The sequence below is a fragment of the Corapipo altera genome, unplaced genomic scaffold (assembly GCF_003945725.1).
Source record: "Corapipo altera isolate COAL_440 unplaced genomic scaffold, ASM394572v1 61553, whole genome shotgun sequence".
Taxonomy (NCBI): Eukaryota; Metazoa; Chordata; class Aves; order Passeriformes; family Pipridae; genus Corapipo; species Corapipo altera.
Window position 1 is genome coordinate 6,752,550 of NW_020884918.1, and position 16,480 is coordinate 6,769,029.

General features: G+C 42.4%; 1 protein-coding gene across 5 annotated transcripts in view; it reads right to left on the reverse strand.

Annotated features, from left to right (window-relative positions):
- Positions 1-707: 707 nt before the first annotated feature.
- MYO5B (myosin VB) overlaps positions 708-16,480 on the reverse strand; it is a 146,163-nt gene continuing 130,390 nt past the window's right edge. For 4 of the 5 annotated variants that reach the window (XM_027656049.1, XM_027656047.1, XM_027656048.1 and 1 more), the window contains 10 exons: positions 13,888-14,086; positions 12,983-13,076; positions 11,830-11,973; positions 10,621-10,772; positions 10,180-10,269; positions 8,150-8,300; positions 7,168-7,453; positions 6,465-6,639; positions 5,446-5,526; positions 708-4,735 (listed from right to left, as the gene is read on the reverse strand). In XM_027656049.1, coding sequence (XP_027511850.1) covers positions 4,583-4,735; positions 5,446-5,526; positions 6,465-6,639; positions 7,168-7,453; positions 8,150-8,300; positions 10,180-10,269; positions 10,621-10,772; positions 11,830-11,973; positions 12,983-13,076; positions 13,888-14,086 — 1,525 coding nt within the window. In that variant the 3' untranslated portion in view covers positions 708-4,582. Of the gene's footprint in view, positions 4,736-5,445; positions 5,527-6,464; positions 6,640-7,167; positions 7,454-8,149; positions 8,301-10,179; positions 10,270-10,620; positions 10,773-11,829; positions 11,974-12,982; positions 13,077-13,887; positions 14,087-16,480 lie in introns of those variants that run through there. The other variant, XR_003529766.1, reaches the window with a different exon arrangement.

Consider the following 16,480-nt stretch of genomic DNA (forward strand, 5'->3'; position numbering starts at 1 on the left):
GCAACCATGTCTAGTGGAAGGTGTCCTTGCCCATGGCAGGGGGTGGAACTGGATGAACTTTAAGGTCCCTTCCAACCCAAACCGTTCTGTGATTCTGATTCTGTGATTTAAGCACATGCACAAGGGCTGGCAGTGCATCCCCTCTTCCTCATTCATTTACAGTGGCTTTCAAGGCCTTAAGATTCCGCACTCAATTAATTTCTAATTTGCTCAGATTATTTCAGCATCTCTGAAATGAAGTTATAATTTCTAAACTTTTCAATGTCTTGAAATCTTTGATACTGTTAATTTTTTCATAAAGTACTTTGTAATGTTTATAAAGCTACTTTGTAACGTTAAAATAGAAGAGTTTCCAAAAGACAGAAGAAAATATTGATAGAGCTTTTTTTTTACATTTCCATTTTTGACCACAAGTCACAACTTCTTCAAAAGTGTTTATTTCACAAATTTTGTTTTTATCCCCATCTGAATAGCACAGTGACTATTACAAGCATTTTCTTATAAACAAAGGTGTAGTTTACAGATTTGTTCAAAATGAAAAAATATTCTATAAGCAGTAGTATTTCATCTACAGTATTCACTCATGTATATCATTCAACTTTGACAGCAGCTATACCTTCTGCTCGTTAAGGTAGACGCTTCACACCAAAGAAAAAATAAAATAAAATCCCCAAACAAATAAAATAGACATTGCAATACAGTAGCACTTTTTTTTTTTTTAAATACATAAATTTTTCTTCTAATTCCAAATTAATTTGAAAGTCTTTGTCCACTGGCATTCACACCTTGAAATAATTTGGATACTCATTGGGGAATATGTTCTCTGGATTGTTTTACTTATCATCTACCTTGCTCGAATTTCTTTCAGAAAAAAAATAATCCATTTATGACTGTTATATATATGTGAATCAACAAAGTCAGAGGAAAAAGGTTCATGGAGGTTCATGCAATTTATTTTAATTAGGTTCTATTTATATGCAATGATAAAATGCTAATTTTTCAGTTAATGGTCTAAAAGAATAAGTTTGAACAATTTTATGCATTTACCATTGAAAAGGGAGGAAAACAACCTGTTGTTTCAAGTGCAGCTGTTTCATTTGTATCTTTTGCAAATCACGCAAATAAAAGGTCAGGTCTGGCAAAGATTTCAGCGAGCAAGCTGCAGGATGATTAATGGCAGCCACTCTGCTTAAAACATCCCCACATTTTGTTACTGTTTCGCTCCTACAAAGAAATTCTTTTAGATCCAGAGGGATAAATTGCATGAGCAAAAAATGATAGTGACGTAGGATTGCATCAAATCAGTCTTAAGGTCCAATGTTCTACAGCAGCTTTACCAGACAAGATAAGCAAACTCAGCTACAAAATGCCAATAAAAGGGAAAGAAAAACAGCAAAGGAAGTTTCTGGTGAAAATGAAACGTGGAGACATTGGAGACATCCTGGATGTTTCTTGTAGGTCAGCCAGCACATGCCTGAACACATGTTTGAAGTGTTGGGTTTGAAATGCTGCTGATTTATGTGATTTGGGGGTTTTTGAATATTTATTTTATTTTATTCCCAATAGTGCTTTTCTGAGATATGTCATACATGCAACAGTCAGCATGGGTCAGTATTGGGTTTTTTTCCTGGGAAATTCAAAGTGTTTTTGCAGACCTTGTCAAAGTAAGATTTTATAAGTAGGGTTTTAAATCCACAGACAACTTTTTCTATGACCAAATAATAAAAATATTCCCCTCTTTTAATGCTTTTTTCAGAGAAACAGTGGTTGAGCTAAAGGCACAGAGTGGGAAAATGCTCAACTGAATAATCAATATTTAAAAATAAAGACAGATCTAGAGAAGAGCCAGCGTTCTCAAAGCCATGCTTTGTGTTCAATCAGCTTTTTAAATAAAGAAGTGCTAATCTGAGGAAAGGCATGCTCAAACATAGCAATTTAACTAACATTTAAATACAAATTTTAAAAATTTCTAACAGAAAAGATAACATATATTGAAGATATTTCATACAGTGTCCTCTTTCAGATGGATCTTACTGGATAAACCACATGATCACAGATCAAGACGTTAAATCCCAGTTCCCATCTACACATACCAAGAGTTTTTAAGAAAGTACATATAAATTATGATCCTGAACATGGAAGGACCATTATCCCCTAGAAGACCATTAAGCCCATTTTATAATTGTGATCAGGAACAAAATTGTTGCAGAAGAGGATTCTGCAGCAACCTGTCGTTAGTCTGAGTGATAAGCATTAGTTGAATCAATCTCGTGGGAATTGTACTGCAAATAATTTACTTCAGTGAGAGGTAGAGACCTGAGGTGCCTGAGAGGAAACTGCTGACCTACTATGAATCCTGAGCAATAGCTCTGTGTTAAAACCACCTTACAGAAAGGGTGAATTCCGCTTCGAATTATCTGTTCTTGAACCGTGATGACTACTAGAGTTTGGTAGGAAGGGATGGGAGACAATTAAAAAAAAAAATTCAGAGCACTGCAAAGACATTCATTGTGAAAAGAGGTAGGTACAAATAAATAAAGACGGTGTAGATGAGTGGGTGACAGGAGTGTGGGCTTGCTGGGCACAGACAGCAAACTGGTGGCACTACCCTCATTGAATATAAAGGGGAGATGAAGGCACTACTGAATACACAGCAGATGTGAGTGCTCAAGGACTGTAGTTTGGAGGTAGTGCTGGCTCTATACAAGCAAAACATCTTCTGTGATTAGCCGAGTGATGGTTAGGGGGGAAAAAATATTTTCTTAGCCTTAAGTCTGTCCTTCAGTGGTAACAGCCGGTCTAAACCAGTCTCCGTTTGAAACAAGGTATTTATCCACTGGCATAGACCAATAAAATTCTTCACAGCACTCAGCTTTTCCTTTAAAAATGTGCTTTCCTTTAAAAGTGTACTATATACAGCTATCTAGTACATACAGGACTATTACAGTTTGTATATACATAGATTATATACATGATGTTTAAATCAAAACACACTCCTAGCCTAAAAGGGTAACTGCAGCAGACAGGAGTTAGTGTACCTTCAAGACACTTCACATTCTTCTTTAAACCTCTGAGCAGACAGTGTAGCAGTGTTTGGATACAATTTACAGCAACTAAAAGTAGTCAGATGGAGAGACTGGGTTTTTCTTTGAAAGCTTTTTAACCATCATGAAATTGCGGGCCACAAAAGAAACCAGGACCACAAAAGCAGGTAGGTTAAGATCTATTCAGACAAGATCCTTGTGGAAGTGGAAAGGGCAGAATGCTGGCTGCCAAACATCCTGGTTGCAATTTGGCACACTGTGCTATGGCAGGAGCATCACCACTCTGAGCAGTTGGGTAGCACCAGTCAACCATGGGAACCCACCTCTTTCCCTGCTCAGCAGCCACTGAAAATTCAGTGTGTTGTGGAAGTACCAAGACAAAACAGTGACTGTCTTTGCGAGCAGCTGGTGCCCTCCAACATCAGTGTGGTGAGGTCAGAATGCTGGTTTGTTTCTAAACTGAAGCTAATAAATTTATTTAAAAAAAATCCTAAAAGAGTTTGCACTGATTGCAGTTATTTATTTAAGGTTGTTGTAGACAAAGAGTTCGTGTTCATTCTTAAAGAAATGGCTCACATTACCAACACACCATCTGACACCTTTTCTTGTGTTAGAACATTTCACTCCTTTTTTTTTTTAAAAACCTTTTTTTTTTTTTTTTTAAAGTATTCTCTTCATTTCTCTAAGCCCTGTATATGCACAACTGGTAGCATTTTGGGGTGGCTACTGGCATGAACACAGAGTTTTTCCACGGACAGCTACAGCTAGGACTTACACACGGAACTAATTAGTGCTGGGGACCCTGTAATTAAACTGGGCTGCCTTAGCGTGATCTACGCATGAGATTCTGACACACGCCGTGTAAGAGGTCCAAGAACCTTGATAGCCACTGGATGAAAGCTTCTGACACTTACAAGCACAGGGAAAGCCAACAGCAGGGATCAGGATGATGCTATTCTACAAGCAGAAAGCTTAAGGCAGTTTCTCATATCATGGTTATCTCGCTACGACAAAACCTTTGCTAATGTAAATTTGGTAATGGAGGAAAGTCCACGCTGCCAATTTATTTAAATTCCCATGAAGCAGAAGCACTGGATGTAGTCAGGAGGAACAACAGCATTTCTCAAACATAGAATTTGTGACAAATTCCACATCAGTGGAAACAAGCAGCATCCCAGGCTGTTGCTGTCTCCCACTTCCTGTTCCTTTTTGTTAGTGGCTTTTGGAGATGATTATGGGTTTTGAACTATGTCAACATCAAATCAAGCAGTAAAAAATAAATCTACTTTTCAAGTATCCTTATTTCTGAGCCGCAAATTACAAAAAAAAAAAAAAAAAACCAAAAAAAAACCCCCAAAACATACGGACCAGTCCCTCTTTTTACTCTACATTTCAACATCCATATACTACTGTGCACTGGTTCTTCCACAAGCCTGTTTGGTCCATATTTAAAGAGCTCCTTAAATTCCTTTAATGATTTTTTTTCTTTCATTGCTGGAGGTCTCTGGGTATGAGAGGTGAGCTTAATTCTACTTTCTTCAGACTTTATTGAGGAAATCCAAGTTGAGAGAAGCAGGGAGATGAATAGAGTCCATGGTGATGGAGGATGGGTTGAACGGGAACGAAACTGGGAACACGTGCTTGAAGTCTAACAGCAGCTGTGGAGGGTCATTCCGTTCCTGCAAGTGCATCTATGAGGTGTGGGAGAAGAAAACAAATTTAGCATCACTTGTTGCCTTTTCTTTGCCTGTGTGGTGAGAATGTACATAATTTTATAGACAGTGCAGAAAAGTGAGAACTACTTTGTTCTCTATTGCAGCAGCTTTCCTCTGAGCAAGGAACTTCTACACAGACTGTAGAAAACACTGCTTCAGGAGAACCTGGCTATGTTTTCCAGATGAGCACAAAGCAAGATACAGGAACCTAAAAGCAACATGACCCCCTTGCACAGAAAAACTAGCACTGCACAATACCAGCAGTCTCTCTTTGATTCAGCTGATCAGCGACAGAAACATATTCTGTGGGTAGCTGAACACATTTCTTTTTCCTGCCTCCTCCTTCTGAGCATTAAAAAGTGTTTTATTTTTCCTTTAGTTCCAAATTTCTACCTCATGTCTCAGAAGGAGCTCCATTTCCCCAATGCTTTGCTGACTCCTGCAACCTTGTGTTCTTACTAAACAGCTTAACTAGCTGAGTTGGGAATTTGGGTGCTTATTTCATTTTGTGATTAACAGCCTAGTTAACCCTGCAGCTGTGTGTTGTAGGTGTGTCCTGAACTCAGGACAACATGCAGCAGCATGCCTATTACAAAATGCCCGAGTTAGCAATGATTTAATACAGATGTCACTGGAATTACACAGATGCCATTCGTGCCCTCCAGTTTACAGCCATTTAATTTTACCTGTATGTTTCGTATGAAAGCTACTGTCACACGTTCTTCAAACTCATTCACAGGAGTGTAGAGATTAAGTATCTTTACAATCTGTTGAAAAAAAAAATAGGAATACAGAGAGTCATAAGAAGCCAAACCTTTCCAGAATGCAAAGCACCACTAACAGTTTGTCATGATAAGGCCATAATAAGTCTCCTGTGACACAAATGAGAAGCAGAAGCAGCACTAATCTTTGTCCTGGTGTTTTCCTTTGCCTCCTGTAAGTTATTGCAATGGACCTCTCAAAGTCACTTCTTATTGCAATGTCTGTAAACTGGGAATAGACTTGGACAACAGGTTTGTACAGGGATGTCACTTAGTTGGCATGTGGTGTTACAGGTGACTTCAGATGTCACCTCTACAATGCTCTTCTTGATGCTCCCTTACTCCTGCTCCTCCCCTACTACCCTTCAGCTTCTCTCAAAAACACTTGTTGAAGACAGAGAGATGGACATACATTAGAAAGGCTCTCCCAAGAATCACTGGAGATCAGCTCACACCTCTCACTTCTTAAGTCATTATCAAATTTAGACCGGGCAATCCAGCAGCAAAAAACATGAGTTTATATCCTCCTGGGATGGAGTCTCAAAGTTTAAGGTCAGATCCAGCCAGCCTTGGTGGGCACTTCTCAACCTCCTGCTCTAAATAGGAATCCTCGGTGGGCATCTTGCATACCTAGCCAGGTTAGACCTGGCAGAAGACAACAGGTGGGTTAAAATCCCAAGAGTCTGACTTACACCTTGAACTCCTCAGGGGTGGGTTTAATTTCAGCACACTTCTGGAGCTCCTGTGCCATCAGTGGCACTGTAAGAGAGGAGCCACCGCAGTGATCACCTCTGAGAGGAGTCACTCCTGAAAAGGACAAATTGCCCCACTGAGGGAATGGCAGACTGAGGCTGGACAGTGAAGAACTGGCACCAGGGGACCCCCCTTTCCCACTCCTTTAATCATCCATACCCTGTGGTGTAAACCTCTGCCCCGCTGCCTACCTGCTGGGTCGTGAGTGATGTGCACAGGGAACAGATGGCCTCGGCATCCTCTGAGGTTTTCTTCTTCAGCTGCAGAAGCTGTGCTGCCTGAATCAAGGGCACCAAAGTTTGTGCTGCTCCACTCTGCTGCAGATTCTTCCCATGCAGCCATTCCTCCAGCTGGCTTATGTTAAACCTGGGTAAACAACCGAGACAACATGCAAGCTCAGAGATAAGGCATAGCAGCTCAAAAATCCTCCATGAGGCTCAAGATATGTTGCAGTGCTGGTAATATGTGGCTTTTTGTGATGCATAGTTGTGATACACATGGCAAGAGACTACCAGAACAATGCTTAATACTCAACAATTCAGAGAAAAATTTATACTCTACGTACCTTACAAATAGATGAGCCATGTAACACCCGAAGAGCACAAGGGAGGTGCATTCAGATTCCTCCAAGTTTCAACAGTCAATTAAAATGAAGCTTTTAACCAGCTTTTAAATGCTAACAAAATCCTGCAAGGCACCCGGGTACCTTTGAAAATATCTCCACAAAAGCTTTTGCTGTTCCCTCCACCCAGCTCAAGGGGAGCACACAAAGCTCCAACGCGGAAAGGGGAGCGGGTAGCAAAAGGAAGATTTAAATCATTTCGTCTGAGAAGTGCACTTAATTAACAAAACTTCCTCAAGCAGGCCCATCCCTGCCCCAAGCCCCAGCCCCACCTCAGCTGCATGCCCGTGCTCCACGAGCAGACATCCTTCCTCAGCAGGAGGTTGTTCAGGGTGACCGCATTGATCATGTAGAAGATCTGCTTGAACACCTGCTGGACGATCTCTGGGTCCAGACCCTGGTCACACATGATGCTGTGGAACGTGTTCAGCTGGCGGATCATGTTGTCCAGGCTGTAGGACGTGTCAACTTCTGGTGAGTTGGAGATGTATTTCCTGTAGCCCATTGGCTGGACACCAGAAAGCCCTTGGATACTCTCATTTTCCAACACCGCAGACACTGAAAAAAGAGGAAAAATGAGCTAAAAAAGCCTGTATCCACCTACTTGTTAGTCACTAGAAGGAAGAACAGATTCCTCTGTGAGCTGTAACAAACATGTATCAGTCTCAGGGATGCAAGTGGTGGGTGCTGCGAGGTCTGAGAGCAGGGCAGATCCGTGAATTGATAGTTTGCTCTGATAATACGAAACGGTTAAAAAGTACACAAATATCACGGAATCCTAGCACATTATGCCATGAGCAGGGACACCTTCCACTAGAGCAGGTTGCTCCAAGCCCCGTCCAACCTGGCCTTGAACACTTCCAGGGATGGGGCACTCCTCAGATTCAGGGATCTGGCCAAGGAGGTAACTCTCCTCATCGTTCTCTCATCCTTCCAAAACAAGGTCTTTATAGTCTTTTTCCTCTTCCCAGTTTTCTCCTCCGCACATTTCCACCCATGAAGAGGTTAACCATGAACCCGGTGTGGAGGGGAACCCACCAGCACCACCTCACCTCTGTCACTATCCCCCCAACAGAAAGAAAAGGGATACTTTCAATCAAGGTGCAAAAAAAACCCCCCTCATCCTTATTAGTTTCTATCACGGGGGAAAATAAAAACTCTCCCAGGTCACGTTAGCACTGTGCAGAGGTCTGGAAAACAGCCAGAGCAGATAACCTCAGCCAGGAAACTGGAGGTTAGAGGCTGTGAACTCACCAGTCATGGGCTGGAGGATGCCCTGTGCTATGTTAATGAGCTGCTGGTAGATCTGGATGGAGAGGTGGCTCAGCACCTGGCGGTACTCAGTCAGGTCAAAGTTCTTCAGACAGTGCTCGTTCTGCTTCGGTGTGTTTTGTGTCATGAAACCCTGAGCAGGAGGAGAGCAAAGCACCCAGGTTCGTTATTCAACCCCTTTACAGTCCATCAAAACCACTGCATTAAAAAAAACACCTCACACCCTCGGAGTACAATATACCCAAAGTACATTTTTACTCTATTATAGAAAAGCTCAAGACTCATAAATCACCTTTGATTTACTCAGGCATTTGTTCATAAATTATTACTAGAGCACTACTTTTTGAAGAAAATCATTAGACTATCAGTTTTTCATTTTAGCTTTAGCAAGGAGCAACGTTTCTACTTTGAGCTGCAGTCTTTTACGGGAAACCACGTATTTAGATATTAAGATTTTAGAAAATTGAAGAAAAAATTATAACCCCGTGCTATGTGCTTTGACAGCATTCAAACTGATCTGAGGTTTATAAATCTCTCCAAACAGCCAAATTTGTTGCCTGCCTTTTGCTGAAGAAGCAGCTGATCTCTGATGCTGCGTGTGGATGCCGTAAGCCCTGAGGTCTGGGCTCGAACATTAATACCAGTTTGAGAGGCAGAAGCAAATGTGACATACAGTAATTTTGCAATTAACACAGATGCTTTAATTGCCTGTTCATATGGTCTTATTTGGTGTCAAAGTGAGAACTATGCAACTGCTTCTGTTGGTTGCTGACAAGCAAAATGCAAAAAAACAACATGTGGATATTTGAGTTGATGTCACAATTTCCCCATTTTCCTGACTAATCAAAGAGCGTGCTCTTCACATGAAAAGACTGCACATAGTTTGGGATTTTCTTTTAAGTCTTTTCTTAAAAATAGGTTGAATTCAAACTAAAGAGAACAGTATTTTTGAAACTGCTCAGAATTATTTTTCCTCTCTTTTTTTTTGCACCCAGTTATCGATGGAATTTGCAAACAGCTGATTCATTGAACACAGTAAATCATGGCAAAGAATATGAAGTTTAAGTTTGGGTTGGTTTCTTTTTATCCTGCTGGTTTTCTGCAGAAGATTTTCTTTAAATGTAATATTATTATCCAGACAGAAGAGGGCAAATGGGAGCATAACTCCTAGTAACTATTCTCTAAATTATATTCCTTTTTAATTTAAATTTTAGTTTTAAATATTCCAAGTCCAGCACTGTGGTTTTACACACAAATCATTAGGTTTTGAATGACCTAAATAGTTAATTACATTGCCTGAAATTGATTTTTATTTATTCTTAAAGTTTGAATGCTGAATATATCTAAGAAAAATCAAGACTAAACAAAAAACCCCAGTATTTGGCTCTGTTAAAAAATACAGTATGCAGAATAGATAGCTACAAGGATGGCAGCATGCATTGCCATGGAAGGACTGTGATAATCTCATTTTGTTGGAGGGGATCAGCTATAACGGAACTTACTTCAACTTAGGAAATATTACTGAGGTGGGAAGAAATGACAGAATTTCCTTCTGAAATCTCATGTTACGATTATCTGTGAGTGACAGGACAAGGGGGAACGGCCTCCCACTGGCAGAGGGCAGGGTTAGATGGGATATTGGGAAGGATTTCTTTGCTGTGAGGGTGGTGAGGCCCTGGCACAGGTTGCCCAGAGAAGCTGTGGCTGCCCCTGGATCCCTGGAAGTGTTGAAGGCCAGGTTGGACAGGGCTTGGAGCAACCTGGTCTAGTGGAAGGTGCCACTGTCTATTGTAGGGGTTTGGAACAAGATGGGGTTTTAGGTCCCTTCCAACCCAAAACATTCTGGGATTTTAAAATTCCAGTAGCTGCCTCATGTTATAACCAGATTAACAAAGGAGGGAAGTCAGAGATCACCCCAGGGAGGGTTAGAGGGAAGCCACTGCACCCAGGAGATTCAAGGAGCCTCCCTGGAGGAATCCCAACACACTCCAGGGCCAGTGATGGTTTCTCACCTCATCTCCACTGTACTGCTTCAGGCAGTGCAGGAGGCGACACACGTTCGCCAGCCAAAACGACGTCATCTCAAAGTCATCATGGTGTTTCTGGAGAAACAATATTAAAACCTGTGAGATACCCCCTCCCCTTCCTTGGGGGATGTTGGCATAGCAAGACAAGGCAATTTTGAGTTTCTCAGCCTAGAATCAGGCAGCTTTCTCTCTGCAGATGGGCAGTATTAGCCACTTCCTCCCTACAAACTTTTTTTAAAAAAGAATCCATAAATGCAAACAGTTTTATTGCTTAGATCATAATTCTCCTTGTTGTTCAAAAAAGGGGAAGCTCTAAGAGTGATTTGGTTTGCAAATCACCATAAGAGCTGAATATCACAGACTTGGACATGGTTATTACCATTTTACAGCATCTCAACCCCAAGACAAGAGCAAACAGACACCTGCCTTCAGCACTTTCTTAATGCCGTTGATGGTGGAGGTAAGCAAGGAGTGCACCTTCTGGTCATCATTGATGTAATCTGCATGTCTGAGGCACATGAAGAGGATGTAGGCAGGAAGGCAGGGAACAGTAGCAGACACTGCCTGGGGCTTGAGATCTAGAAGATTCGACAATTAAAAACCCAAACAAACAAACAAGCAAACAAACCCCACAAAAAACAAACTTAAAATTTTACCAACTGACAAGTAAAGCAGAGAACACCAGACCTGGAGACGCACCCAGGCAAACCCTTCTTTCCCCAGCCCTCGGGAAAATGATGTTTTGGCTCTGCAGCTTGCATCCCTCTCTGCAGCATGGACACAGAACCAGAGGTCCAGCTGCAGGACAGATGGACCTGCTGAGGAGCCACAGCACTGGGGCTTGGGAGGGCAGCACTGTCTGCACTGAGATGTGTGACAGCATCCCACTACACCTGATGGATGCACAGGTAGGGCTAGAGCTTCTTCACCACGTAAAAGCCTACCCCAGCAGCACACAAATCACCTTAGAAAAGCCGCCTGAAGCTTTCAGGTGTACCTGCCACAGTTTATAACCCCCCCCTTTTCTGAACTGATGGCATCGTAAATCTCTCCTTCCATCAAGATACGGAATCCTAATGGCAGCTGAAGGCACTTGTAGCCTCTACAGAACAAGCCTGTCTGATTAGGGGAAGTTCAAAGACCACAGCAATGAGTAGCACTGCTCTTTGAACACTTTTTGGATCCTCAGAAGGTTTTTCAAACAGCACAGAACAGGGGGGTGCTGCAGCAATTCTGAGCAGTCTGTGCAGCAGAGAAGAGCTCACAGGTTCATTATCTGTTATCACCTCATAAACCAAACTGCCTTTGTTCCACTGCTGTTCCAAATCCCCAGGGTCTATCCTTCTGCTACCCCCTCCCCATCTATTACTACATCAGCAACTTACTGCCTGCTCTAAAAACTGCAGCCTTGTTTTGCATTTCCAATTTTTTGCTATCCCTAAGGATTACATCCATGCCTGTCTACCTGCTTAGTGCAGCTACTTTACCTACCCCAATTGCCACCACCACAAACGTGCAGCCCCAGAAGGGATTAATTTGAGATGGTCTATTTGTCTACCTTGATCTCACAAGTTCACAAATGCTCCCAGGCAAGAGAAGCACAAGTCAGGCAGAGGAGCAGAGGAAACTCCTCACCTGTAATGAGGTTTCGGATGAGGAGTGGCTCATCTTCTTTGTAATACTCCAGCATGCCCTGAAAATCTTTCTCCTTCCTCTGGACAGCAGCTTGCATGTTACTGTCGTGTGGCCTCCTGTCTGCTGGCAGCGTGGTTTGGGATGCTGTGAGGAGAGAAGAGCATGAATGGTGGTACCTGGAAATCAAGAACTATTCACGACCTGCAATGGTCTAAGTGCAGACACCAAGTCGAAGAGTTATATAATAAATTCCCAATAATGTCATCAGCTTTGACAGACCTATAAAAAAATATAAACAACCAGGCCTTGAATTACCAGTCAGAGTTTTCAGACTCTGAATGAAAGAAAAAGTGCAAAAGTTTACGAGAGGAAAAAATGAAGCCATTTTTATTTTCCAAGAGACCACAGGCTAGAAGGTGGTAATCCTGTGGGAAGCTCTTCAGTGTATGGTTTTCACAGAGAGGGGGAAAAAAATAGGCAGGCAATGATAAATCCCTAAGCATCACATCTTCTGTCTGTCTGTAAAGCTGCAGAGCCACGGTGGCACCACTCAAGTTTAATAAAGCAGAAGAGACCAGCATGCAAATACTGCAGCAAACAGCATGCAAATCACACTGACAGAGACCAGCTGGGTGAGCCATGGAAACACTCCAGTTATTCAGCTTAATTTCACTTAATGCCTCGTTTCCAGGAATTAGCTCATGAGAATGGGGGCCCTCTGATTAATCACGGCTTCTCCAGAGAACGGGAAGCTCTTTCTGCACAACACAGATGTCACATTTGAGGTGTTTTCTCATCAAGCAGAATATAAATATATATTTTCATTCCTAAAGGGTTGTAATCTCTCCTCAAAATTGACAGATCAGAGCATTTGCCTGATAGCCACTAGTCTCCTCTCTGTACCTCTGCCTGATCACTGCATTGAATGCAACGAAAGCAAAAAGGTCTCTAAACACCCTCCAAACCTCAGTACAAGGTCAGTGTCAGCTCAGTGCCTGCTGCTAGTTCAGTGCCAGAATGAGCAAAATCTTACTTTCATAGAAAGAAAAAGAGAAAAAAAAAAAAACAACCCTTCCAGCTCTCCAAGGCTGACCAAAGAAGCAGATTACAAATACAATTCCCCCCTCCCAATGCCTTCCAACAGCAAAGTCACCTTCAAAATCTTGGACCTTCTTCATGTAAATCTTCAGCTGTTTCTTCAGCTTCTTTTCATTCTTTTCCAACTTTTCTACCAATTCTTTCAGATCCTGAAAAATGTAAGATGCATTTTTTATAAACTACCCCCAACATTAAGCCCAAGAACAACTCATCTGGGGTGAGTTTAAGGCCGAAGTCTGGTCTAAGAATCACTGTGGCATGGTGGGAGTATGTTGGTGGAAGAAGAGCTGTGTTGTTTCTGGATTGTTCAGAAAGACCCTTACCAACACTACAAAGACTGTGAATGTTGGGCACCTGCTTTCTACAGCAAGTAATACTGACCACCCACAGTGTTTATCCTGGCTGTTAATCACAATTAAACAGTTTGAACACCATTTGGATACTAGAGTTTTTGGCAAAGACAAGAAGCCCTCACCTGAACTCAGGAGGTGCCAACATTCCCTCCAGATCTTGCACATAGATACAGAAGGTGAGAAAGGGAAAATTTATGATCAGGCAGGCCAACTTTCTGGAGTGGCAACTGCCCCTCCACACTTCCAGAAAATGCAAGAAAGATGAAAGGATTGTGTGGTCTTTGTGTGTAATGATAGAGGCACCCCCAGTGATATAATTTGGTAGGCAGGGACACAAAGTAGACGGGCTTAAAAAAACATTTTTAAAAAAAAAAAAAGTACCTATGTAGTCACAAAAGTGACTACAGCAATAGAACATCAGCTTGAGGTCAGGCACCAGTGTTCCCAAATGCACCAGGGAGATGCTGATGGTTCTGCAGAGATTTTGGCAGGAGTGGAAGAGATCCCTGTGCCCTGCCCTGCCCTCCCCTCCCCATCATGTTTCCTATCTCCTTTCTCTCAACATGTTCCTTTCCCCTCTTCCTGTGCTTTCAGCACAACCTCTTACCAGGTTTTCATTGGTGAGACGTGTAATTTCTTGCTGAAGTCCCAACTCCACCTGGACCTCCGGAGAGAGCTGCAGGGTCTGCAGGGAGGCCTGCTGCTGCTTCTGCAGCTCTTCTTGCACTGCATCCAACTGGTTTCTCAGACCTTCCATCTCCTCCTCGTGCTTCCTTCTCTGATCCTGGAGCTGTGCTTCCAGCAGCCTGAGGACAGGACCACACTGATCAGCCTGTGATTTCAGCACTGAGGCAGTAACCAACATTTGAGTTGGTCTGAAATACTTTTGAAATTTAAAGACACGACATCAAACATTGGATGGGGGGTTTTTAAATAAAAGGGGGAAAAAAATCCAAGAGCTGCCATTTTTCATTTAACTGTATCATGAGTTTGGGTTCCTTTACTTGCAAAAAGCAAACACATGGCAAGAAAGCAGCGCAGACCAACACATGCAGGTTTTGTTTTCAAAAGTCCAGCTTGAAGGACATTTGTTCCTGCCCTAATTTCCTGTCAAACACCATTTCTTACTTCTGAAAACTGAACTGTATGTCTTGCAAAGGGTTCCATTCCATTGCAATGCCATTGGCTTCTTTCACTACTGCTGGGAATGTTGAGAAAGGCAGAAGCCCTCATTCCTTAGAGTTCTTTGTAGAGCTGCTATTCATCTTTGTTTAAAAAGAAATATATTTACAGGTATTTCAATTTTAATTTACAAACTACCTGCAGAATACCATGCACAAGGCAATTTTCCTTCCCCTTGAGGTGTTCCTGCTTTCATCATTGCTGCTGACCTCACCAAGACTCCTCAAGCAGGGGGACAGACTTGTTTCCTACTAGCCCAGGACATACAAACGCTAGCACCATGATACACAGCTGAGAAAAGTCACCAAAACCACCCCCTTCTTCCACTTTCAGGTGTGCATTCAACATTTTCCTCTAACAATTTGTCCTGCCAACCCTTACTACCAACCTTTCACCTACACCTTCCAGGTCACCTTCCAGCCCTGCCCTGAGCCTCTGCACAGGGACAGCTGTGGCAAAGGGATGTGATGTGGGGGGCGGTGCCAGAATGCCTTTTTAAATCCAGTGGAAGAAGGAGTCATCACTGAGATGTTAACTGTAGACACCTGTGCTGGTGGGCGTGATGACAAACCCAGCAGGCAACACGGTAATTGATTCTTTGGGGGTGTCCCCACCCTCTGCTAAATAGAAATCTCCTCTTAGTCCACCAGCTCTTTCAGAAGACTAAAATAAGTGACTCCAAAAGGTATGAGGGCTTTGAGGAAAGGCCATCAGGCCAAGAACTGCAAAGTATTAGTCCCAGATTACAGAGGGAGATGGTGGCAAAGAGGAAGAATGACCCAAGGAGATAATCAAGCCCGTGTCCCTGCTGTAGCTCAAGGATGTGATCTCCTAGGCAGAGCTATGGATCACCACACACTCAGGTCACAGGCTTCTCTTCTGACATCAGATGCAAACAGCAATCCCCAAAGATGAGGAAGATTTTAGTGTCAATAGCTTTGCATTTACCCAGGACAAGCACAGACACAGAGCTGGGCCAGGGGGGAAAAAGCTACAGCTCTTTCAGGTTCACCATGAACTGTTTCCCTGCAGGAACAATTAGGCATGGGATTTTTTTTTTGTTGTTGTTTCGTGTTTTTTCTTTCACAGCTTGCATAAAAAAAATATGCTTTCTAGGAAAGATTTCTGGGTGAAAAGTAGTAATTATTCTCCATAGTGTTTTGTTGTTGTTAATGTCTTTAGAAGATTAAACAACGCAATCTCTACTCCCATTTTGCAGCAAAGGACAGAAAAACATGTTTTCCACCTATAGAAAAACGGGCAATAATGCACTCAGCCTCATAATCCTGTCAGGAGTTATATTCTTAAGAGGCTTGGAAAATACAGAACCACCATGAAATAAGTATTAAGCACTTAATTTCCATTTTATTTCTTCATATTGGGATTAGTTTGGATTCAGTTTGGATTAACCATGAGACAGCCTCAGAAGAACACACTCCTTCTTATGAACTTGGGTTCCTACATGGCTTGGAAAAACATATTAATCATCCCTGTTATTTTTTCCTGTTATGGTCTGGTTTTACCCTGATACCTCTAGACGTGACCACTTTAGACTACTTTGGACAAAATATTTCAGGTTTTCATCTCTATAATGCCCTTAAATCTCTTATAAAAATATTGGAGCCCCATAACCACCAAAGACCAGGTTGAAACAGGATAAGAATCCAGGAGTCCCCCAGTGTGTCCCTGTGGGATATTTGCCCAGCAGACCAGGATGTGGGGAGAGCTGTGGAAGGATGGCACTGTATTTCCACCACGTGCCTTCCTCCTTACACCTGTGGACAACGCACGGATGGGAGCACACAGTCTCCAGGAGCAAGCAAGGGTGACAGCACTGGAATACAAGCACAGGGACTCCGCTTCTTACGAGTCAAAGACTGGGAGAAAACACTTGAGGAAGGTGCTGTATGTTAGTGCAATTTCACTAAAAATATATACATATATCTAAAATGAGAGGGGTTTTTTGGTTTCTTGGAGGTCACAGCTTCCCAACACCTTTATCACCCAATTTCCCATTA